Consider the following 21806-nt stretch of genomic DNA (forward strand, 5'->3'; position numbering starts at 1 on the left):
ACGAACCCAGCTCAGCGCGGACATTGGCGACTTCAGGGGTTTCTACGAGGCTCTAAAGGATGTGTACGGCCCCTCACCCCAAGTCCAAAGCCCGCTGCGCAGCTCAGACGGCAAAGTCCTCCTCAGCGACAAGATCTCCATCCTCAACCGATGGTCAGAACACTTCCAATCTCTTTTCAGTGCCAACCGCTCTGTCCAAGATTCCGCCCTGCTCCAGTTCCCTCAACAGCCCCTAAGGCTAGAGCTGGATGAGGTTCCCACCCTGGATGAGACATATAAGGCAATCGAACAACTGAAAAGTGGCAAAGCAGCAGGTATGGATGGAATCCCCCCAGAAGTCTGGAAGGCTGGCGGCAAAACTCTGCATGCCAAACTGCATGAGTTTTTCAAGCTTTGTTGGGACCAAGGTAAACTGCCTCAGGATCTTCATGATGCCACCATCATCACCCTGTACAAAAACAAAGGCGAGAAATCAGACTGCTCAAACTACAGGGGAATCACGTTGCTCTCCATTGCAGGCAAAATCTTCGCTAGGATTCTACTAAATAGAATAATACCTAGTGTCGCCGAGAATATTCTCCCAGAATCACAGTGCGGCTTTCGCGCAAACAGAGGAACTACTGACATGGTCTTTGCCCTCAGACAGCTCCAAGAAAAATGCAGAGAACAAAACAAAGGACTCTACATCACCTTTGTTGACCTCACCAAAGCCTTCGACACCGTGAGCAGGAAAGGCTTTGGCAAATACTAGAGCGCATCGGATGTCCCCCAAAGTTCCTCAACATGATTATCCAACTGCACGAAAACCAACAAGGTCGGGTCAGATACAGCAATGAGCTCTCTGAACCCTTCTCCATTAACAATGGCGTGAAGCAAGGCTGTGTTCTGGCACCAATCCTCTTTTCAATCTTCTTCAGCATGATGCTGAACCAAGCCATGAAAGACCGCAACAATGAAGACGGTGTTTACATCCGGTACCGCACGGATGGCAGTCTCTTCAATCTGAGGCGCCTGCAAGCTCACACCAAGACACAAGAGAAACTTGTCCGTGAACTACTCTTTGCAGACGATGCCGCTTTAGTTGCCCATTCAGAGCCAGCTCTTCAGCGCTTGACGTCCTGCTTTGCGGAAACTGCCAAAATGTTTGGCCTGGAAGTCAGCCTGAAGAAAACTGAGGTCCTCCATCAGCCAGCTCCCCACCATGATTACCAGCCCCCCCACATCTCCATCGGGCACACAAAACTCAAAACGGTCAACCAGTTTACCTATCTCGGCTGCACCATTTCATCAGATGCAAGGATCGACAATGAGATAGACAACAGACTCGCCAAGGCAAATAGCGCCTTTGGAAGACTACACAAAAGAGTCTGGAAAAGCAACCAACTGAAAAACCTCACAGAGATAAGCGTATACAGAGCCGTTGTCATACCCACACTCCTGTTCGGCTCCGAATCATGGGTCCTCTACCAGCACCACCTACGGCTCCTAGAACGCTTCCACCAGCGTTGTCTCCGCTCCATCCTCAACATCCATTGGAGCACTTACATCCCTAACGTCGAAGTACTCGAGATGGCAGAAGTCGACAGCATCGAGTCCACGCTGCTGAAGATCCAGCTGCGCTGGATGGGTCACGTCTCCAGAATGGAGGACCATCGCCTTCCCAAGATCGTGTTATATGGCGAGCTCTCCACTGGCCACCGTGACAGAGGTGCACCAAAGAAAAGGTACAAGGACTGCCTAAAGAAATCTCTTGGTGCCTGCCACATTGACCACCGCCAGTGGGCTGATATTGCCTCAAACCGTGCATCTTGGCGCCGCACAGTTTGGCGGGCAGCAACCTCCTTTGAAGAAGACCGCAGAGCCTACCTCACTGACAAAAGGCAAAGGAGGAAAAACCCAACACCCATCCCCAACCAACCAATTTTCCCCTGCAACCGCTGCAATCGTGTCTGCCTGTCCCGCATCGGACTTGTCAGCCACAAACGAGTCTGCAGCTGACGTGGACTTTTTACCCCCTCCATAAATCTTCGTCCGCGAAGCCAAGCCAAAGAAAAGAATAGGGGTGCCATAATTTACAGAGGGCATTAATAGAATGCAGAGCTGTACTAAGAAGTAATAGATAGAGTTTAACCCAGAAAAGTGCGGTGGTTCATTTCAGAGGTAGAGAGGTGACCTAATAGAGGTGTACAAGATGATGATAGGCATTGATCGTTTGGATGGCCAGAGACTAATGAAAGGGGCATAGTTTTATGGTACACCTAATAGAGGTGTACAAGATGATGATAGGCATTGATCGTTTGGATGGCCAGAGACTAATGGAAGGGGCATAGTTTTATGGTACACCTAATAGAGGTGTACAAGATGGTGATAGGCATTGATCGTTTGGATGGCCAGAGACTAATGGAAGGGGCATAGTTTTATGGTGCTTGGAAGTAAGTACAGGGGGATCATAATATCAACCTCTGTTTTACACAGAGGGCTGGTATTCACAGATTGTTCTGCTGGCAATGGTGGTGGAGGCAAGTACAATAGGATCTTTTAAAAGACTGTTAGATAGGTAAATAGAAGTGAGAAAAATTGAGGATATTGAAGTAAGGAAATTTTTCGGCACCTGGGTGGCACAGTTGGCTCAACGCGATTGGGACCAAAATTCAAAATCCACTCTCTCTGAAAGGAGTTTATACATTGTTCCTATATCTGCGTAGGTTTTTCCAAAGGGCTCCAGTTTCCTCCCACTGTTTGAAACATACTGGGGGTGCAGATTAATTGGGTGGCACAGACTCGTGGGCCAAAATGGCCTATTATTATACTGTATGTCTAAATTAAAAATTTGGTGGCAAGGTTGGTGCAGCGGTTAGTGCAATGCCTTTACAGCGCCAGCGATCAGAGCCTGGGTTCGAATTCCATGCTGTCTGTTAGGAGTTTTATGTTTATGTGAGTTTTCCCCGGGGTTTCCTCCCACCATTGAAAGTTAATTGGGCGCCACAGACTCATGGGCTAAAATGGCCTGTTACCATGTTGTATGTCTAAATAAAAAAAAATGTTATAGAGTAGGTTAGTATGTTGGCATAACATTCTGGGCTGAAGGGCCTGTACTGTGTACTGTAGATTTCTGCATTTTAAAATTAAAAAACAGTGGCACAGGATAGTGAGGGGGAACTGGCAGTCAGGGTTGGAAGATCCAAATGTAAATATGCATCGTACAGCAATCCAGAGTTGACAAAATTTTTAAAAACCTTTATTTGAATGCATGTGGCATAGATGAGTTAATAGCACAGAGAGCAACAAATGAATATGAAATAATAGCTATTACAGAAACCTGGATGCAGGGTGCTCACTAAATCAGATTAGCGTTGTACCAAATAAGGAAGAAGTAGAGTGGCAGGGCTAAATCATGTCATGTTATAAAGGTGGTGAATAGTGATGTGGGATTGAAGTCATGAGTAACAGGAGATGGAAGTCGATAGATTTTCAAAATCTAACCTCTGAATAGATCAGAGCATAAATGGGAAAATATCCCCAGGCATGATTGAAGGGAACTGCAATGATCTTGGCATGTGTTAATCTACATATTGATCGACAGAGCAAAGGGAATTGTAAAATAATTTCTTGAGGATTATATTTTAGAGCAATAAATTGAGGAGCTTACTCAGGAATGATAGCTATATTTGTTCAGATAAGGGAGAATTAATTAGGGATCTTGTGGTTAGAAATCCCCTCAGGGTGGTCACCACAATATGATAGAATACTAATTGCAGTTTGAGGAATAGGTCATAACCAGTGTCTTCACTTTAATAAGGGTGCTTCCAATGCTATGATGGAGTTGTCTAAAGTGGACTGGGTAACCAGGTCAGTGGAGGAATAGTGGTAGATGTTCAAACAGTTGGTCTTTAATGTTCAGCAAATGTTCATCCTCATCATAAAGAGGGATTCCTTGAGAAAAAGGTGTCATTCAAGGGTGACAAAAGAGGTAAAAGAGCATGTTAAGTTGAAAAGTAGGGTATACAAAATAGCAAGAGCTGCAAAGGACTGGGAATTATTTTAGGATCCAGAGCAGCAGACTAAAAAGCTCATAGGAATGGAGACAATTCATTTTGAGAGAGAATAGCATGCAGTATAAAAAGTTGCAATAGATATAAACATAGGAAATGAGGGGCTAAGATGAATGTTATCCCTCTTGAGACAAGACCAGAGAATTAATAACAGCAAGCAATGAAATGGCAGATAATGCTGAATGAATTGCATCAGTCTTCACTATGGAAAGCTTTGGTAATATCTATAAGATGTCAGATGGGCTCATTTCAAATAACATGGCAGAACTTACTAAAATAACATTGTGTTGAAGAAACTTGGTGGATTCAAGTCAGACAAATTGTCAGGACTTTAATGGACTCCATGCTAGAAATGAAAAGTAAGCAACTGGATTCATGGTGGAGAAGATAGGAAAGTCACTCCCTTGTTGAGAAAAGGGAAAGGCAGATAACGGGGAAATCCTCATTATCAATCAACCGGAAACTCGAACAACTAGCAAAAAAAAAAATTTAAATTGTAAAAGTAAATGTTCTCTGAAGCAACACTAATCTCTTGCGAGCAAACATTCAACCAGCGGAGCACTCCAATCATGTCCCGCCCACAAGCAGCTGTTTGGATAAACTTTCTATGAAGTTGTGTTTGAATAAAATGGCGGTGCCCAGAATGAAGAGCCGGTCAAAGGTGCTCACTGATGGGGCGACTCCCCCAAATATCCCTGCCTCGTAAAGAAAATCTTTATTAGTATATGTATTAGTAAGGAGTTATCTGTAAACTTGGGAGGGGGGTAATTATGACAGTGGCACAGTTAGCACAGCGGCTAGCACAATGCTGTTACAGCTCCAGCAACAGGGGTTTGAATTTAAAGGACAGTGCACCAAGGGTCTGACGGGGGCACTTCCGTGGAGGTGAATTGGGTTGTCACTGCAGGGAAGTTGCACGGAGGTCTTGACCAAGACACTTGCATGGAGGTGAGTCAGGTTGTCAGTGCGGGGAAGGTGCGTTGAGGGCCTGACCGGGAGACTGATAGAGGTTGTGCTGAGGACTTGATCGGGTCTGGTGAGTCAGGTGCGCCGAGGGCCTGATCAGGGCACTTGCATGGAAGTGAGTCAGATTGCCCTGAGGGCCTGACCCAGGACACTTGCATGGAGGTAAGTTGGGTTGTGCCGAGGGCCTGACCAGGACACTTGCGTGGAGGTGAGTCGGGTTGTCAGCATGTAGAAGGTGCGCCGAGGGCCTGATGGAGACACTTTCTGGAGGTGCGTCAAGTTGCTCTGAGAGCCCGACTGGGAGACGCATGGAGGTGAGCCAAGTTGTTGCTGCTTGCTGCTGGAGCAATTCTCCCAACGTGTCTCCCTGTCCCTGCATAGTAAGAGTCTATATATTTATTAGTATTAAGTGTATTAGTGGGGCTTTATCTGTAAACTTGGGGGAGGGGTGGTTAATTATGATGGTGATGTAGTTAATGTATCAGCTAGCCTAACACTGTTACAGTACCAGCGACTTGGGTTCGAATTTAAATGGGAATTACTTGATTAAATTGAACTTTACATAATTGATTTTTTTATTAAATTACTTTACATTTTGCACTCTTTTGTCTTTTAAATGGTGCATTCATAATACAGATGTATTAGATGTTGTAAGAGTGAGTGTCAGTCAACCAGAAAATTTGCATTTCCAGCATCCACGATTCCTGTAAGTGCTGGATAATTGGGATTTTACTGTATAAGCCAGTTTAACAGCTATTACTCACAGGATGCTAGATTTTAAATTTTAGACATATAGCACTGTAACGTGAATCTATGCCGCCCAATTTACACCAAATTAACCTACACCCCCAGTACATTTCAAACAGTGGGAGGACACCGAAGCCCCCAGGAAAACCCACGCAGACACGGGGAAAATGTACCAACTCCTTACAGACAGTGCAGGATTCAAACCCCGATCCCAATCACTGTAAAGCCATTGTGCTTACCACGAGGCCAACCATGCTGCCCATAGTCAATAAAAAAGTAGAAATATCTAATCATTTTGGAATGGTGAATAAAATTAAATCTAGAATATAATTAACGTAAAGAGTTTGCAGATTCTCCCACTAGGTGCTCCAGTTTCCTCCCACATTTCAAAGATGCACAGATTTGTGGATTAGTTGGTCGCAAGGGTGTAATTGGACAGTGCGGGCTCAAGGCCAGAAGGGCCTGTTACTGTGCTGTATCTCTAAATGGTTTTATGAAAGGTAAATCATGTTTGCCAAATTTGCTTGAATTCTAGAGGATGTAACAGGGAGAGGTGATCATGGGGAACCCATAGATACAGTGTTCATTGAAAATAGTTGGAATAGATAAGTCCTTCACAGACTAGGAGAAGGTAACTCGAGAAGTTTGTTCTCTATTCAAAATTAATGACTGAGAAGAAGGAACATTTGCCTTTCAAGTTTGCTGATCATATAAACATATGTGGATGGACGTGTTGTGGTGGGGATACTGTGATTCTACAAAGGGAAACAGATTGAGTGGGCAGAAGACTGGCAAATAGAGTTAAGTGTGAGGAAACCAAATTGAAGTGAAGAGAGACTGGAAGTGAGTGAAGTACAAAGGGATTTGGGTGTTCTCATGCATGAATTGACACAAGCAAATAGGCAGATCTAACAAGTAGGTTATAAGGCAAAAGGCATTTTGGTCTTCAGAGAAAAGGGGTTGGTGTTTAAAAGTAAGGTTATGCTGAATATTGATGTGTGCGCAATTGGTGAGGCCTCTCTTGGACTACTATGCAGTTTAGGTTCCCTTTTTTAAAAAAAATATAGTAACACTGGAGAGAGTACAAAGAAGATTCACAAGACTAATTCCAAGGATTAAAAGGTTGACATACCAAAGCAACTGAATAGTTTGGACCCGTGTTCCTTGGATTTTAAAAGAATGAGGGGTGATCTTACTCAAATGTACATGATCCCAAGGGAGTTCGACTGGTGAATGTTGGGATGTTTCACTAATGGGGAACAAGGGGACGTAACTACAAGATAAGGAGCCAGTCCTTTAAAAATGAGGTGCTTAGGCATCTTTTTCTCTTGGAGAGTGGTGAATCTCTGGAATCCTCTGTCTTGTTAGTGATAAAAAAGCAGAATCATCATGTATATAATGTGGAGGTGGATAAATATTTGAGGAATTAAGAAATAAAGGACTATATTGAAATGGCATAAAGGGGAGTTGAGTCCAACATAGATCAGCTTTGTTCATGTTAAATGGAGGAGCAGACTTTAAAACACTTATTGCCCGCTTCTTGCTTTTATTTTCTAGTGTTCTAAAACAGCCTTGTATGCTGGGATAGTATACATAAGCAGAAATCTAACTTGGCAATTTCCACTAGCCATTTCCCATCACCATGAAATGTAGTGGGAATTGTTATTGCACATGATATGCATTAGCTGTTCAATATGCTATTTGAGCTTTTGAAAATGCAGATACCTTACTATTTATTTAATTTCTTTTAATATGGAGCATAGAAACCTTTTTAATGCTATTATTGTGCATGCTCCTACCACCATTCCTGGCAGCCCATTCTAGGCAAGTGACACTCACTGGGTTTTTGAAAAAAAACATCCATGCTCATCTTTCTACTTCCCCACCTGCCACCCCAAGCCAACACCTTAAATGCATACCCGCTAGTACGTGGCATTTTACACTGGGAAAAGGGTCTGGTCTATCTATCTATTGCCTCTCACAACTTGTATAAATGTATCAGGACTTCCCTTGGCCTTCAGTGCTCCAGAGACAACAATCCAAGTTTGTTCAACCCTTCATTAAAGCTCACATTTTCTGATCCAAGCAGCATCTCTGTACCCTTTCCAAACCCTCTACAACCAAAATTGTACACAGAACTCCAATTATGTCATAAACAATGTGTCATATAGCTACAAGGTGACTTTCTTACTTGTGTGCTCAATGTTCTACCCAATGAAGACAAGCGAGCTATGTGCCTTTTTTAATTACTCTATTTACTTTCGTTTCTTTCAGGGAGCTAGGAACTAGGAACTCAAATCCTTCAGTACCTCAATGTTGTTAAGGATTCTGCCATTAACTGTATACTTTCCCTTGCATCTGACCTCCCAAAGTGCAACACCTCACACTTGCTTGGATTAAACTCCCATCTGTTATTTCTTCACTGATATCTGTATCTGCTCTATCCTTTTTGATAGCTCCCACACTCTACAACACCACTAATCTTAGTGTAATCTACATATTTTCTAACTTAATGGGCACAGTTGACTTAAAAGTCCTGATTCTGGCTGAATAAAGCTGACTTTATTGAAGTAATAAACATACACAGTGTGTCATTCAAATATAACCATGGATGACTGATCTTCTTAACATCAAACAATTTGTTATTTTATTTCATATAAAGTCCCCATGTGTCCATGATTACAGACAGAATTCAATAGGTGCAAAAAAAGATAAAAGAATTTATTTGAATTAAGATAGATTCTTAATTGTATCTAGATTTGAATTGTCAGATGATTATTGAATGAAATATAATTATAAGAGAGAAGAATGGAGTTGAATAACAAATCAGAGGTTTTTGACCAGTTTAAAATCACTGGTGATACACACTCAGACATCTATGCATTAAATGCAAAGTGATTCAGACCTTTTGCTGCAAAGGATGCTTACTGACCTTTGGTGTCAAAAAAATACACATTCTTGATTTTTCATGAGAAGTCTGAAAAAGAAATGAGAGGAAGTTGTTGCTCAGAGTTATGTATGTAGGATTATTCAGGCCCAAATTTGTTAACGTTCAGTTCTTTGCCTTTCTAGGAAACAAGGCTGGGGAAACTCATCAATGATGTACGGAAGAAAACCAAGAACGAAGAACTTGCAAAGCGTGCCAAGAAACTGCTGAGAAGCTGGCAGAAGTTGCTGGTTGAGCCTGTTGAGCCTGTTCCCAGAACATTGTCCAACTCACCTGGTTCAGCTAATGGGGGAGCTCATACTTACAAGCATGACTTGCCATCTCTGGCCACCAGTACAACAATAGGGGGATCCAAGCCAAACCCAGATCTGAAAAATAAGAATGATGTGCACAACTCCTACTCTCTCTTTGGTGACAAACAGGGTGTTCGGAAACGGAAAGGAGATGGCTTGAAGGGGCCACCACCCAAAGTCCCAAAGCCGAATAATGAACAGCTACAGAACTCTACACCACCACCATCTAATGGAATCCGCAGCAGCCCTGAAAACTTCCCAAGTCCTCCAGATATGACATCTTCAAATGCCCATGCTGTCCCAGATAAAGGCAGATCAGACCCTCAGGCACCTTATGAAAATGACAAACCTAGCAAGATACCTGTCAATGCTGTGAAACCACATACCAGTTCTCCAGGTCTTGTAAGGAACCCCAGCACTTCCACGTTGCTAAAGTCCACTATTCTGCAGCAACATGGAAAAACAGATGATACTGTGGGGCGTTATCGACCTAATAGTCCACTCGGTCAGTCATTTAGCCCAAGGACTCTTAAACAAGAAATGCTGGGCAAACCTTCTGCAACATATGCACCCAAGGGGTCTTTAGCTAGCCCTTCTCAGAGCTTTACAGGAATGTCAGTTCAACCAAGTACTGATTCTGACAGGACAGTGCCCCACATGCCCAAGAAAAATTTTCAGATGTCACCTCCTGCACTGCAGCCACCAACAACACCACCTCTGCCACCCCAGGTGAAAAGCTTCCAGTTACCAGAGACTGAAAGCCTCATAGATCGGCTAGTCGAGACGCCTGGTTTAGAGACTCACGGTGAAAACCAGCTACAGCAGTATTCTTCACCACCACAGCAGGAAGACCTAATGTATCCCTCACATAGCCCCAATTCATCAACCTCACATCCTGGAGAATCACTGCAAAATCTTGACTTCGATGCTGTTATGGGAGAGTTGCCCTCCAACGAGTGTGGCTCTTTTGGTCACGATAATAAAAGGTCATCCAAGAAAAAATACAGGCCGAGAGACTATCAGGTGAACTTAGATGGACAAATTATGGATGAAAGTGTAAAACCTGTACGGTTGAAAGAGCGTGGAATTACATTTGACCCTGCTACAGGGCAGATCAAACCTTTAACACACAAGGATTCATCTCAGGCTGAATGCTCGATTCTAACTGAACCCCATCGAACCATTGAAGTAGTCCAGGAACAGAGAGTAAACTTGCAAAGTACTTTAGATCAAACGAACTGGAAGGAATTATCAAAAAATGAAATTATTCAATCTTACTTATCGAGACAGAGCTGCCTTCTTTCTTCCTCAGGAGTGCAGCCTCCAGGCGGTCACATTGTTGAATTTCTACAACATGAAAGCCACAGGTATAGCACTAGCACAGAGGCCCGTGAGGTTCACGTATTGCTACCTATAGACTCTCCCTCAGAACTTCCTGGGGTCAATAGAGAAATCAGAGACTCAGATGTTCACCGAATACACGAGCAACATTGGGCAGGTGTGAACGGTTGCTGGGACAACCAGGGCAAATGGTATGATTGGACGCAGGGCATATCTTTGGACCCTCATGGTGATCGTGGACAATTACACATACTGCCGTATGTCTGTCTGGACTGAGCATTAGTGCCCCTTTGGCTTGCTTTAAGATTTAAGGTCATCTGGTGGCAAATAAATGGTTCTCACTTACTGGAAATGAGCAAAAATGAGTATCAGGGTTGCAAGATAAGGTTCTGAATTTTTCAGCCCAGCTGTGTAAGACCCCCCGGCCCCCCACCTGACCCCAAAACCCTCTCTTCTGCAGTTTGCTGCTATCAGTGTTTTAACCAAAATTGCAAAGGAGGGAAAGAAGCACAGGATAGGTTTGTGAAAGAAAATGGAAAGAATGAGTAATTCCAATAAGTACTTTGGGATTAGGAAAGGTTTTAATGAGAGGCCAGCAAGCTCAGTGAGGAATGGTCTGTCTGTGGGAGAAGCTGAGACTTGGTAAAGGTTCCAGCACTTTAGATTAGGCTGGATGTGGTCTTGAGGCAGTTACACGAGCTTTATGTGGCATGAAAACTAAATGAATAATGTTACCTTAAGAAGTATACATTTATTTATTTTATTTCTCTTTTTAAAAAAGCAAAACACTTTAATTTGGCAGTAAGACAAATGTGCAAAAACAATAAACTTCTCTTATTTACATTACATTATTTTCAACATAATTTTTAAACGTAAAAAATCATGTCAGACAGTGAATGTTTGCCCAGTACCACGTCATACCAAACATTCCACATGTCTTCACATGCTGGTAGTTACTGTCATCTTTGTTTAAATGGGATAAAATCCTTGAATCTTCATAATTTAGGTTTAAAAATGTTTGCAAAGAAATCTATTTAACAAAATCAAAAATTAGGCCTTTTTAAAATTCTTGCCACCCTTTAAAATTCAAACATAAACTATTTAATTTTGTTTCTGCTTTGCTCTCGTTTTGCTTGAGCTCTACAAATGTTCTCACATCCCCAAATCTTAAAGTGGAGAACAAAAGAGGGTGCTACTAGTTTGCAACTTTGTACTGTGAGAAGTTGATTTAAAAAAAATCAAAGATTTTCAAAAGGAATCTGTTTGTATGCTGGAGATATACTTGTTACCATTCCTTTTGATATTGTTTGCCTTACAGAATCCATCATACCACAACTGCAAAACAAGAAGCCTTAGTGAATGTACAGAAATTAGACTTCTGTGTTCTGCACAATACAGAAGGAATGACTTTGCTATTTGGTCCTTTTAAGTGGACACGTTGTGATATAAATGTGGAAACAATAAAAAAAAAATTTGCACAGAAATCTGCTCCCTTTTATTTAGAAAATAAAATGAAATTTTACTTCCAAAAATTGCCTTGAACAAATGACCAGTTTTGATGTTAATTTTGAAGGGGAATCTTCTGGTGGTTATTTCACAGGTAATCAGCCATGCATGTGAGCTTTTAGTTGCAGCATTGTTAGTCTGAATTGTTCTTCCTGCTTAAACTTCTAATTGTAAAGTATATTTCCTCATAGTTTAATGAGGTCTGGGCATTGCTGAACAATAATTTAAGAAAATCTTGGATTTCATCCATTGTATTTGAATGATCTGTGTGAATGATCTTTTGAGCAAGTTGCCCAGTTGTTCCTACCAGGAAGTCTGTACGTGTTTACTGTGTTTCCAATGATAAAGTTGTATTAGTGATGAGCAAATCCAAGTGTGGCAACAGGCATCATTTGAAACTGTGCCCCTAATTGAATCGGTACCTTTGATATTATGAGGGGGGGAAAAAACGAGAAGTATTGTATCACTTGTTTAAGTCTTCCTCTCCCATTGATATTCTCATTTCCTGTTTGTCTTCTGTGGAATTTTAATCCCTATTTATTTTCTGAATCCAATCACATTAGTGTCTTTTTGAAAACTTTAACATAAAATCAATGTTTACAATTATTGTCATCTTCCACTGGGATGAGAAAGATGAAAGAGAGAAGAAATCATTCTTCAAAAACTAATTGAGCAGACAGAGCAGTTGCATTGGAATGACTTTAATAGTGCAATTTGAGAATGTTTGCCTTACCGTTGGCATTGAGACATATTAGAACTCAATTATGTCCATATCAGTTTGGCTTTTTGCCATTGGAATCCAATTGGTGAAAATGGCTCACTTCTTTGTTAAGGAACAGATTGATACACAGCAACCTGTTCTAACAAAGCAGTTTCGTCATGAATTGAATTTACTGAATTGAATTGAATTTTAATGCTGAAATCCAATATCCCCATCCCAATGGAAAGACACAAATCTTGATGCTTTCTTTGTGGTTCCTCCCTTCCTTTAATCAGTGATTTTGTGCAATCTTACTGAAGAAAAAAGAAAACTTGGTTGCTGGTGGACGAATCGGCTTGTGTCCAAGATAAAGTGAGTGTCGAAAGACCAGTCAATGATGGATCAGGGAGATAAATATTGATGTTACAAATATTTTCCTGAATCGTTGAGTTGATGTTCACAGGACAAATAATTTAGAGCAGTAATCAAGAGACAATGAATTGACATAAACATGGCATTCAAGATTATTTTAACCATCATCCCTTAACTTTTTTTTTTTTTTTAAGAGCAGTCCATTTTGTCTGGCTTCGTTTTTTGATAATAAATGCTACATTTCACTTTCAAGCAGAGTACTCTATATTTTTTACATCTCTTCTGTGGATCCTTTTTCTAATCACTGTGCCTTAAATCTTCAGTTGGTAACCAACCCTCCTGCTTACGTAAATAGTTTCTCCCAATCAAAAACTACTAACTTTTTTTTTGAACCTTTATTGCAGTGGGTCTCAACCTTTTTTCTTTCCACTCACATACCCCTTTAAGTATTCCCTGTGGCATCGGTGCTCTGTGATTAGTAAGGAATTGCTTAAGATGGTATGTGGGTGGAAAGAAAAAGGTTGAGAACCACTGCTTTATCGCAGATCTTCATTTATTTTTCTCCAAATAAACATGGTGCAGATAGAAAGAATCTTACCATTGGATGCATCATTTTGTAAATGAAAGGTATTAAGAGGTAAAGAACAGTGACTTGTTTGTGAAGCTGGGTCATGGATCTATGATTTTGCAGAAGTAGGTCTAAATGTCCATCCTGTTCTTGCATTTCTAAAATTCTTGGCTTTTCAAATAATATGCAAGGTAGTTTTTGTTCAGGGGAATTTTAAGAGTCTTTAAATTGAATGTCACTTTATCTCTTGCCTTCTGTCAAAATCTTTTCTCTGCATCTTTAAAACTTAGCTTTGACCTTTCATATTTCTAATAAAAGATCATTAACATGAAATTTTAACCCTAATTCTTTCTTTGCAGATCCTTGTCACCTATTATTTTAATCATTTTCTGCTTTTGTTTTTAGATTTCCAACATTTGCAGTAATATTTTTAAATTTATGAATCACCCTTTCAGCTACTTAAGAAACAATACTAATAATTTCAACCACTCTTTTTTCTTAAAGCATAGCAAATTTCTTTCTTGAAATCTTGTCCTTAAAACAAGCTTTTCCAATGGAAATTGTATTATTATGACTATAATGTCACTTGGCAAAGTTTTAGATTCCAATATTCACAGTAGGCTGAAACAAAATCTTGGAAACTCTGCAGTTTGGGCAGCATTTATGGAAAGAGAAACTGTAATGTTTCGTGTCAAGGACCCTATGTCAGACCCAAAATGCTCATTTTATTTTTTTCTTTCTATAGATGCTGCTTGACCTGTAGAGTGTTTTTAGCAATTACTGCATCCGATGCTCCTGATGCTGCCTCTGCTACATCGAGGAGACTGGAAGCAGACTGGGAAATCGCTTCGTTAAACACCTTTGTTCTGTCTGCTGCAACAGTAAGGACCTCCTAGTGGCCAACCACTTTAATTCCACACACCATTGGCACACTGATGTGTCCATCCATGGCCTTGCACTGTCAAGTTGAGGCCACCGTAAATTGAAGGACAGCACTTGTATTCCATCTCAGCAGTCTCCAACCAGACAGTATCAATGAACCCGTCCAATTTCCATTAACCTCCTCTTCCAGTCTCTTGCTCATCCCTTTGTCTCCCTTCCTCCAGTTCCTCACTTCTTTAACTTCCATCAGAGAGCTTTCTCTGCCCTCTCCTCATCACTTCTCAGCTTTTTCTTCATCCTCTCGCCTCTATCCACCTTACCTGTAAGCCTGTGTTTTTTTCCCCCTTTCCCTCACCTTTTTATTCAATCTGAATTTCAGTACACCTGATGAAGGGTTTAGGCTTGAAACGTCAACTGCCTTTTGCTTTCTATTATGTTGCGTGACCTGCTGAGTTTATCAAACACCTTTGTGTACTGCTTCCAGCATGTGCTGGTTTTCATTCAGATTTCCAGCATTTTTTTTTCATTTACAACAGGTGATTTTCCTCAGTCTTTGGAGACATCAAAGGAGAAGTTGAGTATTTTTCAGTGGGAAGAGTTGGCACATTAGTAATTTGCCAGTGTTCTATTGGACTTGTAGAGTCTAGATTAAGAGGGCAATGGCTCTTTTGAGTCCTGGTCCAAGACATAGAGTGAAGTTCACTTTGAAAGTTATTACAGGGAATTCATTAAGAATTGGAGAATTATATGACCAGTAATTTGTTAATTTGTTTTTGGATGTTCATTGTTAAAGTTGCTCAAGTTTTACTGCACAATGTATTATCCTGCACAGCTAAATGATTCAACTAGGTTTCCTTGCTGCACCAAAGAGCAGTTGTCTTGGCACCATGGTGCAAAAACAACTTGGAGTCAGTAGACAAGGTTTAAAAAGAGAGTTTTGAATTAGGATTATAACAATACATTTGGTGTACTGTAGAATAACCACAAATTTATATCATCCAAATTGTTTAAGAAACAAATGATATCTTTAAAATTATGATAGAAGGTAAATGCAGAAAATGTTTATTCTTGAGAGAAAATTTTAATTACAAGTCGTACGTATAACATGAGCACTAACGAAAACAAGGAATTCAAGTCATAGTTCTTCTCCCCGTGTGTACTTAGAATGTGGAGCCATTTAGAATGGTTGAGGTGATTAAATACATTTGTTAAAAATGAATAAGTACATGACAGAAAGGAACATTAAATGAAATGTTCTGTTGGGTTTAAAGAAAGAAAAGAGAGAACATTGTGTGGACCATAAACATTGAAATGAATGCCCTGTTTCTGAGTTGTAAATTCTCTACAAGGACTCTAAAGATTGTTTCCAGTAGAAACATAAAATTCATTTGGCATTTTGATTTTCTACCTAATGTTATCTGATGTTATCTGATGTTTTTATTTACCTGGCAGCAAAATGCCAATTTGGATTTCAGTCTGCCTAATATGTCATTTTTAAAGAATAGAAAGGCAAAACAGAAAGAATATTCTTGCCTTATTTTGTTTCAAGGAATCTCTTTTTGGGCCATGAACACTCAGGCATTTTAATTCCTTTGATGTTATGATCATTTTGTTACTGTACAATGATTGGGGTGAATGTGGTACATTATTTCAGAAATTATCCTTTTGATGAGTAGAATTTTGTGGTGGTTTCATTTTTTTTTTGCTGTTTAAACTTTCTTCAGGATATTCAACCAGAGCTGAAGCTGTTGCAGCACATCCAGATGTCAGATCAGAAAGGACAAGACATACTGTTCTAATGCTCTTTCTTGCCAGCATTGCTGTGACCAAACAGACTGAAGTCAAACCTGTAAATCTTTGGTCAATTGCTCAGCTTGGGTGCTTTTACACAAAGCTACGAGGAGAGCTTTGATCTTAGAGGAAGTCAAATAAACATTTCTACCCAATAAGGACAAGCTGAAATTCAGGGAAAAATAATTTGCAGTTAAATTATCCATTTCATGACTTCAATATGTCCAAAAGTATTTTGTAACCTTAATAATATTTGTGAAGTTTAGTTACTGCTGTAATACAGTGAAGGTAATAAGGCTGAGAACTGGAGTTTACTATATGAGATAATAGTCAACACAGTTTTACCTTTTTGTATGTTTCACAGCTTTCATTGAACCACATGTGAAAATAAGATAATTTTTCTCATCTCTTCACAGGGAACATCCACTGTTCTCGTGTTTATTTGTGATACGTTTCCTAAAAGGAAATGTGGATTACCGTAAATATTCGTATATAATGCAAAAGATTTTACCTCTTTTCCCCCTCAAAAATAGGGGGGGGGGGTCGCATTATACACTAGAGTAAAAAAAATTTAAAATTTCTGCAGGCGGTGGGTGAGCGGAAGTCGACAGTGTGACTCATGTGGCCGGTTGGGCAGGTGGGTGAGGGGTAGTCAACAGCGTGACTCAGGTGGCTGGGCAGGTGAGAGGTAGTCGGCAGTGTGACTCAGGCGGGCGGGCGAGCGGTAGTCAGCAGAACGCCTCGGGAGGCCAGGCGGGCGAGTGGAGAGAGGCGAGCAGAGAGACGCCAGCATGACTCAGGAGGCCGGGTGGGTGGGCGAGCAGAGAGACGCCAGCGCGGCTCAGGTGGGTGAGGGGAGGGTGGGTCGTATTATCATGGGGGGTAAAATTTTTCCTCCTTTTTCCCCTCAAAAATGTGGAGATCGCATTATACACGGAACACATTATACACAAATATTTATGGTAAACAACTTGCAAATATATGTGGCAAAGTGCAATTTCAATATGTATTATTTTTGTGCTTGTGGGACTGCACTTAAGGTTTCAATATTTAATTCCTGCACAAAATAGCACAATGCATCCATTAAATAAAGCATGGCTTAAGATGAGTCCTAATAGGATATTTATGACTAAATCAATAGCAAGACTAGAGGGATAAATAAGAATAAATAGTCCCTGTCTTTGTTCCAGGCCTCTCATCTTGAGAATAAGAGTCCAATAAAGCTTAGTGTTAATTAAACTCATCTGGGGTTTGTTTCGTTCTTTCTGGGAACAACGTGTTCTTTCTGAGCTAACCTGCATACAGCTTGTAGCAGACAGCTACACTACTTCATTGCTGTTTATATCTTGTTTTGTGTCAACTTGCCAATGACTATGTTGGAATATTTTCCTTGACTATGGAGAACTTTATGTCCTAAGAACAAGGGAGAATTGGTCCCACGAGCCATCTACTCTAATCCCATAATTAGATTCTGATCAGACAATTGATTTGGTGGAGTCTAAAGTTGAGAAAGGATCCGAGTTTTAAATGATGAGATTTTAATTGTTGAAAAACCAAGTGTGCGTTACAGGACCTAGAGTTCAAAACTTTAACTCAAGATCATTGGAAATTGTCTGGTTGAGCCCAAGACTTTGACCAGGAAGAAATATAGAGATGGTGTTGTTCTTAGAATAAACCATTCTGGTTTTCCAGACAGGTAAATGCACAATAAAAGAAATGGCTGCTGGCAATGCAAGGAAAGAAAAGGTAGTCAAGGATCCAGGAAACACTGAAAGATCCTGTTGAATAGGATAAGCTTTAATGACAGAAGGCAAATGGGCCAGGAACACAGAAGGCACCATAAGGTAGCAAGCATAGCCAGGTCCACCACAGGATCTGACCTCCCATTCATTGCAAACATCGATACAAGGTGCTGCCTCAAGAAAGCACTCCCATTACCCGTGGTCACAAACTCTTCTTGTTGCCTCCTTCAGGAAGAAAGTACAAGAGCCTGAAGGCCAGCATCTCAAAAACAGTTCCTTCCACCAGTTATCAGGGTCTTGAACTTCCCTTAATTATACTAATCAGTGACTGCTCCAAAACCACAAAAGAACTGTCTGCACTATTGGTGTCACTTTTTGGCACTAGGAAAGCAATATATTTATGTATATTGCCTTTTTATTTCAATTAAGAATTTAGTATGTTGCTTGTGTTTTTTTTTAATCCCCAAAGTACCTTTTTAGCTACAACAAGTTGAATTTCATTGCTTATGTACATTGTACAATGTACAGTGTATGACAATAACACATAATAGCAGCAAGGGAAATACAGAAAATTATGAGGGGGCGGTGAGAGGCAGGGATTGAAGCACTGACACCAATTGTCCACAAAATTAATAAATTCTAATACCTCACCTCTCTATAGTATTGGAGGCAAAACAAAGATAATTTTCTAGGTTATTTCCTGGGATGAGAGGGTTGTCCTATCAGAAGCGCAACAATTTTGTCCTGCACTTTAAAGTGTAGAAGGAAAAAGAATCTCAGGTATTTGTGATGTCATGTATGTACTCTGACCATAAACTTGAACTTTAAAGGCCCCTTTTTTTTCTCCTTTGCTTCAACCCATCACTGTCACCAGGGCTGCCGCTACCATTAGGCTAACTAGGTGGCAGCTTAGGGTGCAGACCTCAGAGGAGCACTGTTGAAGAAAGCAGGAATTGTGCCCCACTGTTCAGGTAGGATGAGGGGAGGGTTCAGAGTCATCGTCGGAGCTCCTGTGTGCACTTATAGGCTGATTGCTGTGGGGAGGGTTCAGAGTCAGTGTTGGGAGCTCCGGTGTGCGCCTGTAGGCCAACTACCAAGGGGAGTCTTATGTAAGCCTAAATGTGTATTTGGCTGTTCATGTAAGAGAGATATTTACATTTATTGTTCCAATAATTCTAACATTGGTTTGAGCAATTTATTAACACTTCAAGAAAAGTCAGTTGGTTCATGACTTGCCCATTTCTAGAGGATCATAATTCATGAGAAGAGGAACCAAGGAGATTTGAGACCAAGATGGTCCAGGGTAACTAGTTGAGGAAAGCTCAGGGCAGGTACTTGCTGGTTTCTAATAGCAGAATAACTATCAATAGTCATAGATGAAAAATAAAAATATATAAATTCTTAAAAGAACTCAGCAATTACTCCATGCTATTTTTGTCATTATATTAAAGAATTTGTTTATCTTAGTTGTCAAAGTTTCATAAAACATGAGAAGTTCGGGAGGAGTCACGTGATGGAGTAGTGGCCGGACGGTGAACTCCAGCCCTCTCCAGAAAAGTCGGGAAAAACAAGAGAAAACACAAAGGCACAGAAATAAAAGTTACAGAAAAGTGAGTATAAAGGTGGAAAGAAGATGGCGACAAAAAAAGAAAAGTCGAAAGCAACGGTAAGAAGAGAGGAAGAGAAGACAAAGGAGGAAAAAGGTGAAGGCCTTACCTGTCCGAAGAGGCCCGCTGCGGAGAGAGAAACCCGCTCCCTCAGGTCGGTAAATAATGGACTACAAAAATGGCTCGCAGAGCCGAACAAAAGTGCGCAACCGCGCATGCGCGAAGTTTCGCGCATGCGCGATGCGAATGAAAAAAAACACACCGACGGGAGGGGGGACCAGCTGGGGAGTCGATCTCCACAGCCGGCAACGACAGCTGCAGAACACCTGCAGCAAGAAGAGACCACAGAAGACAATAGAAACAAGAAAGAAGAGGAGGAAAGGGCAACAAAGAAACAACAGATGGTCAACCCAGAGAAAGAAGAAGAGGAAGAGTATGGTGAAATAGAAGAAGAAAAGAGAGGCAAGGTAAAAGATATACTTGCTCTTATTAGAGGATACATGGAATCATTTAAAGAATGGCAAACACAGGAATTTAAGGATTTAAGAAAAAGAATAAACAACACAGAGGAGAAAATAATTAAAATGGAGATGACCTTAACAGAAATGGGAAAAAAAATGGACAAGATGGAAGAGCGGGCAGTAGCAGCAGAAATGGAGGTAGAAGACTTAAAAAAGAAATTGGAGAAATCTAATAAAAAAACTAAAGAGACACAAGAACTACTAGCTCAAAAAATAGATACAATGGAAAACCATAACAGAAGAAATAACATAAAGATAGTGGGCCTTAAGGAAGATGAAGAAGGCAAGAATATGAGGGAGTTTATAAAAGAGTGGATCCCTAAGACCCTAGGATGTCCAGAACTACAGCATGAAATGGAAATAGAAAGGGCACATAGAGTATTGGCCTCTAAACCACAACCACAACAAAAACCAAGATCTATTGTAGTAAAATTCCTAAGATATACTACAAGAGAAAAGGTACTGGAGAAGACAATGGAAAAAGTAAAAGAGGGCAACAAACCACTGGAGTATAAAGGGCAAAAAATCTTCATTTATCCAGATATAAGTTTTGAACTCCTAAAGAAGAGAAAAGAGTTCAATACAGCAAAGGCGATTTTATGGAAGAAAGGGTATAAATTTATACTAAAGCATCCAGCGGTATTGAAAATATTTATTCCAGGACAGCAAAACAGACTATTCTCGGATCCAGAAGAAGCACGAAAATTTGCAGAACAATTACAAAAATAGACTGAGGGAGGAAGACGGGTAATGAGAGTTAAAATGATCACGACTGATATGTATGTGGGTAAAGACAAAAATAGACTGAGGGATGAAGACGGGTAATGAGAGTAAAAATGATCACGATTGATATGTATGCAGGTAAAGAGGTATAAGAGTGAATAGAGACAATGAGCATACATGAATGTATCTGTACTTAGAGGAAAATATAGATAGTATAGACAAGAATTAATAAGGGAAGGTAATGGAATAGAGAGAATAAGGAGGGAATTAAAAGAGGGACCTTTGTGACATATGAAAAGTGAAATCTTTTCTGGGGGAGGCGGGGTGGGGGGAAATAGCGGTCACTGCACAATCAGTTGACGCTTGCGAGTGGATTCGCAAATCCAAATGGAGAGGGGAGATGTGGTTGTCCGACAAGGGATAAAGGACAACTCAGGAGGTGAAGGGGAGATTGGGGATAAATAAGATAGAAATAGGAGAATAAGGAAAATGTTAGATGTTGTAGGAATGTTGTCTTATGAAGAGTTGAAAATAAGAAAACAGAAATGGAAAAGGAGGAAAGGTAATGATGGAAAAACGGAAAGAGAAGATAAACAAAATATAAAAGGGCTACGCTGAACTATATGTCTTTAAATATTAATGGAATACATAACCAAATTAAAAGGAAGAAACTACCAAATTTAAATGAATAAATGTATTCCATTAGAAAAAATAACATATTGGTTAAGAAATAATATTGAAATATTCGAACAAGTATAGGAGCCTTACATTAAATACAATAGCGAAAACCTACCGGGGACAAACATTACCTAAGTTGATAGAAGGAGAAGGAAAGAAAAGAATGGACTCAGTAGAATTTCTGGTGTAATTTTGTTGAATGACAACATTGTCTGACTGGATTAATGCAACCTAGATTGTATACCTAAAATGGATGAGAGGGGGGGGTGGGGGGGTGGTTTGGGAGGAAAGGGGGGGGGGGGAGAAAAAGTCACTGTATATGTGTGAAAAGAAATAGTGTATATCATGGCTAATGTGATTTATGGTGTGA

At 40.5% G+C, this 21806-nt stretch overlaps 1 protein-coding gene across 6 annotated transcripts in view; it reads left to right on the forward strand.

Annotated features, from left to right (window-relative positions):
- The window catches only part of slc35e1 (solute carrier family 35 member E1), a 302175-nt gene that overhangs the window by 198565 nt on the left and 81804 nt on the right, over window positions 1-21806 (forward strand). For 4 of the 6 annotated variants that reach the window (XM_069928467.1, XM_069928468.1, XM_069928470.1 and 1 more), the window contains one exon: window positions 8838-11830. The exons of the other annotated variants lie outside the window; for them this stretch is intronic. In XM_069928467.1, the coding sequence (XP_069784568.1) occupies window positions 8838-10622 (1785 nt within the window). In that variant the 3' untranslated portion in view covers window positions 10623-11830. Of the gene's footprint in view, window positions 1-8837; window positions 11831-21806 lie in introns of those variants that run through there. 6 annotated transcript variants of the gene reach the window in all.

This window comes from Narcine bancroftii, chromosome 3, assembly GCF_036971445.1.
Source record: "Narcine bancroftii isolate sNarBan1 chromosome 3, sNarBan1.hap1, whole genome shotgun sequence".
Lineage (NCBI taxonomy): Eukaryota > Metazoa > Chordata > Chondrichthyes > Torpediniformes > Narcinidae > Narcine > Narcine bancroftii.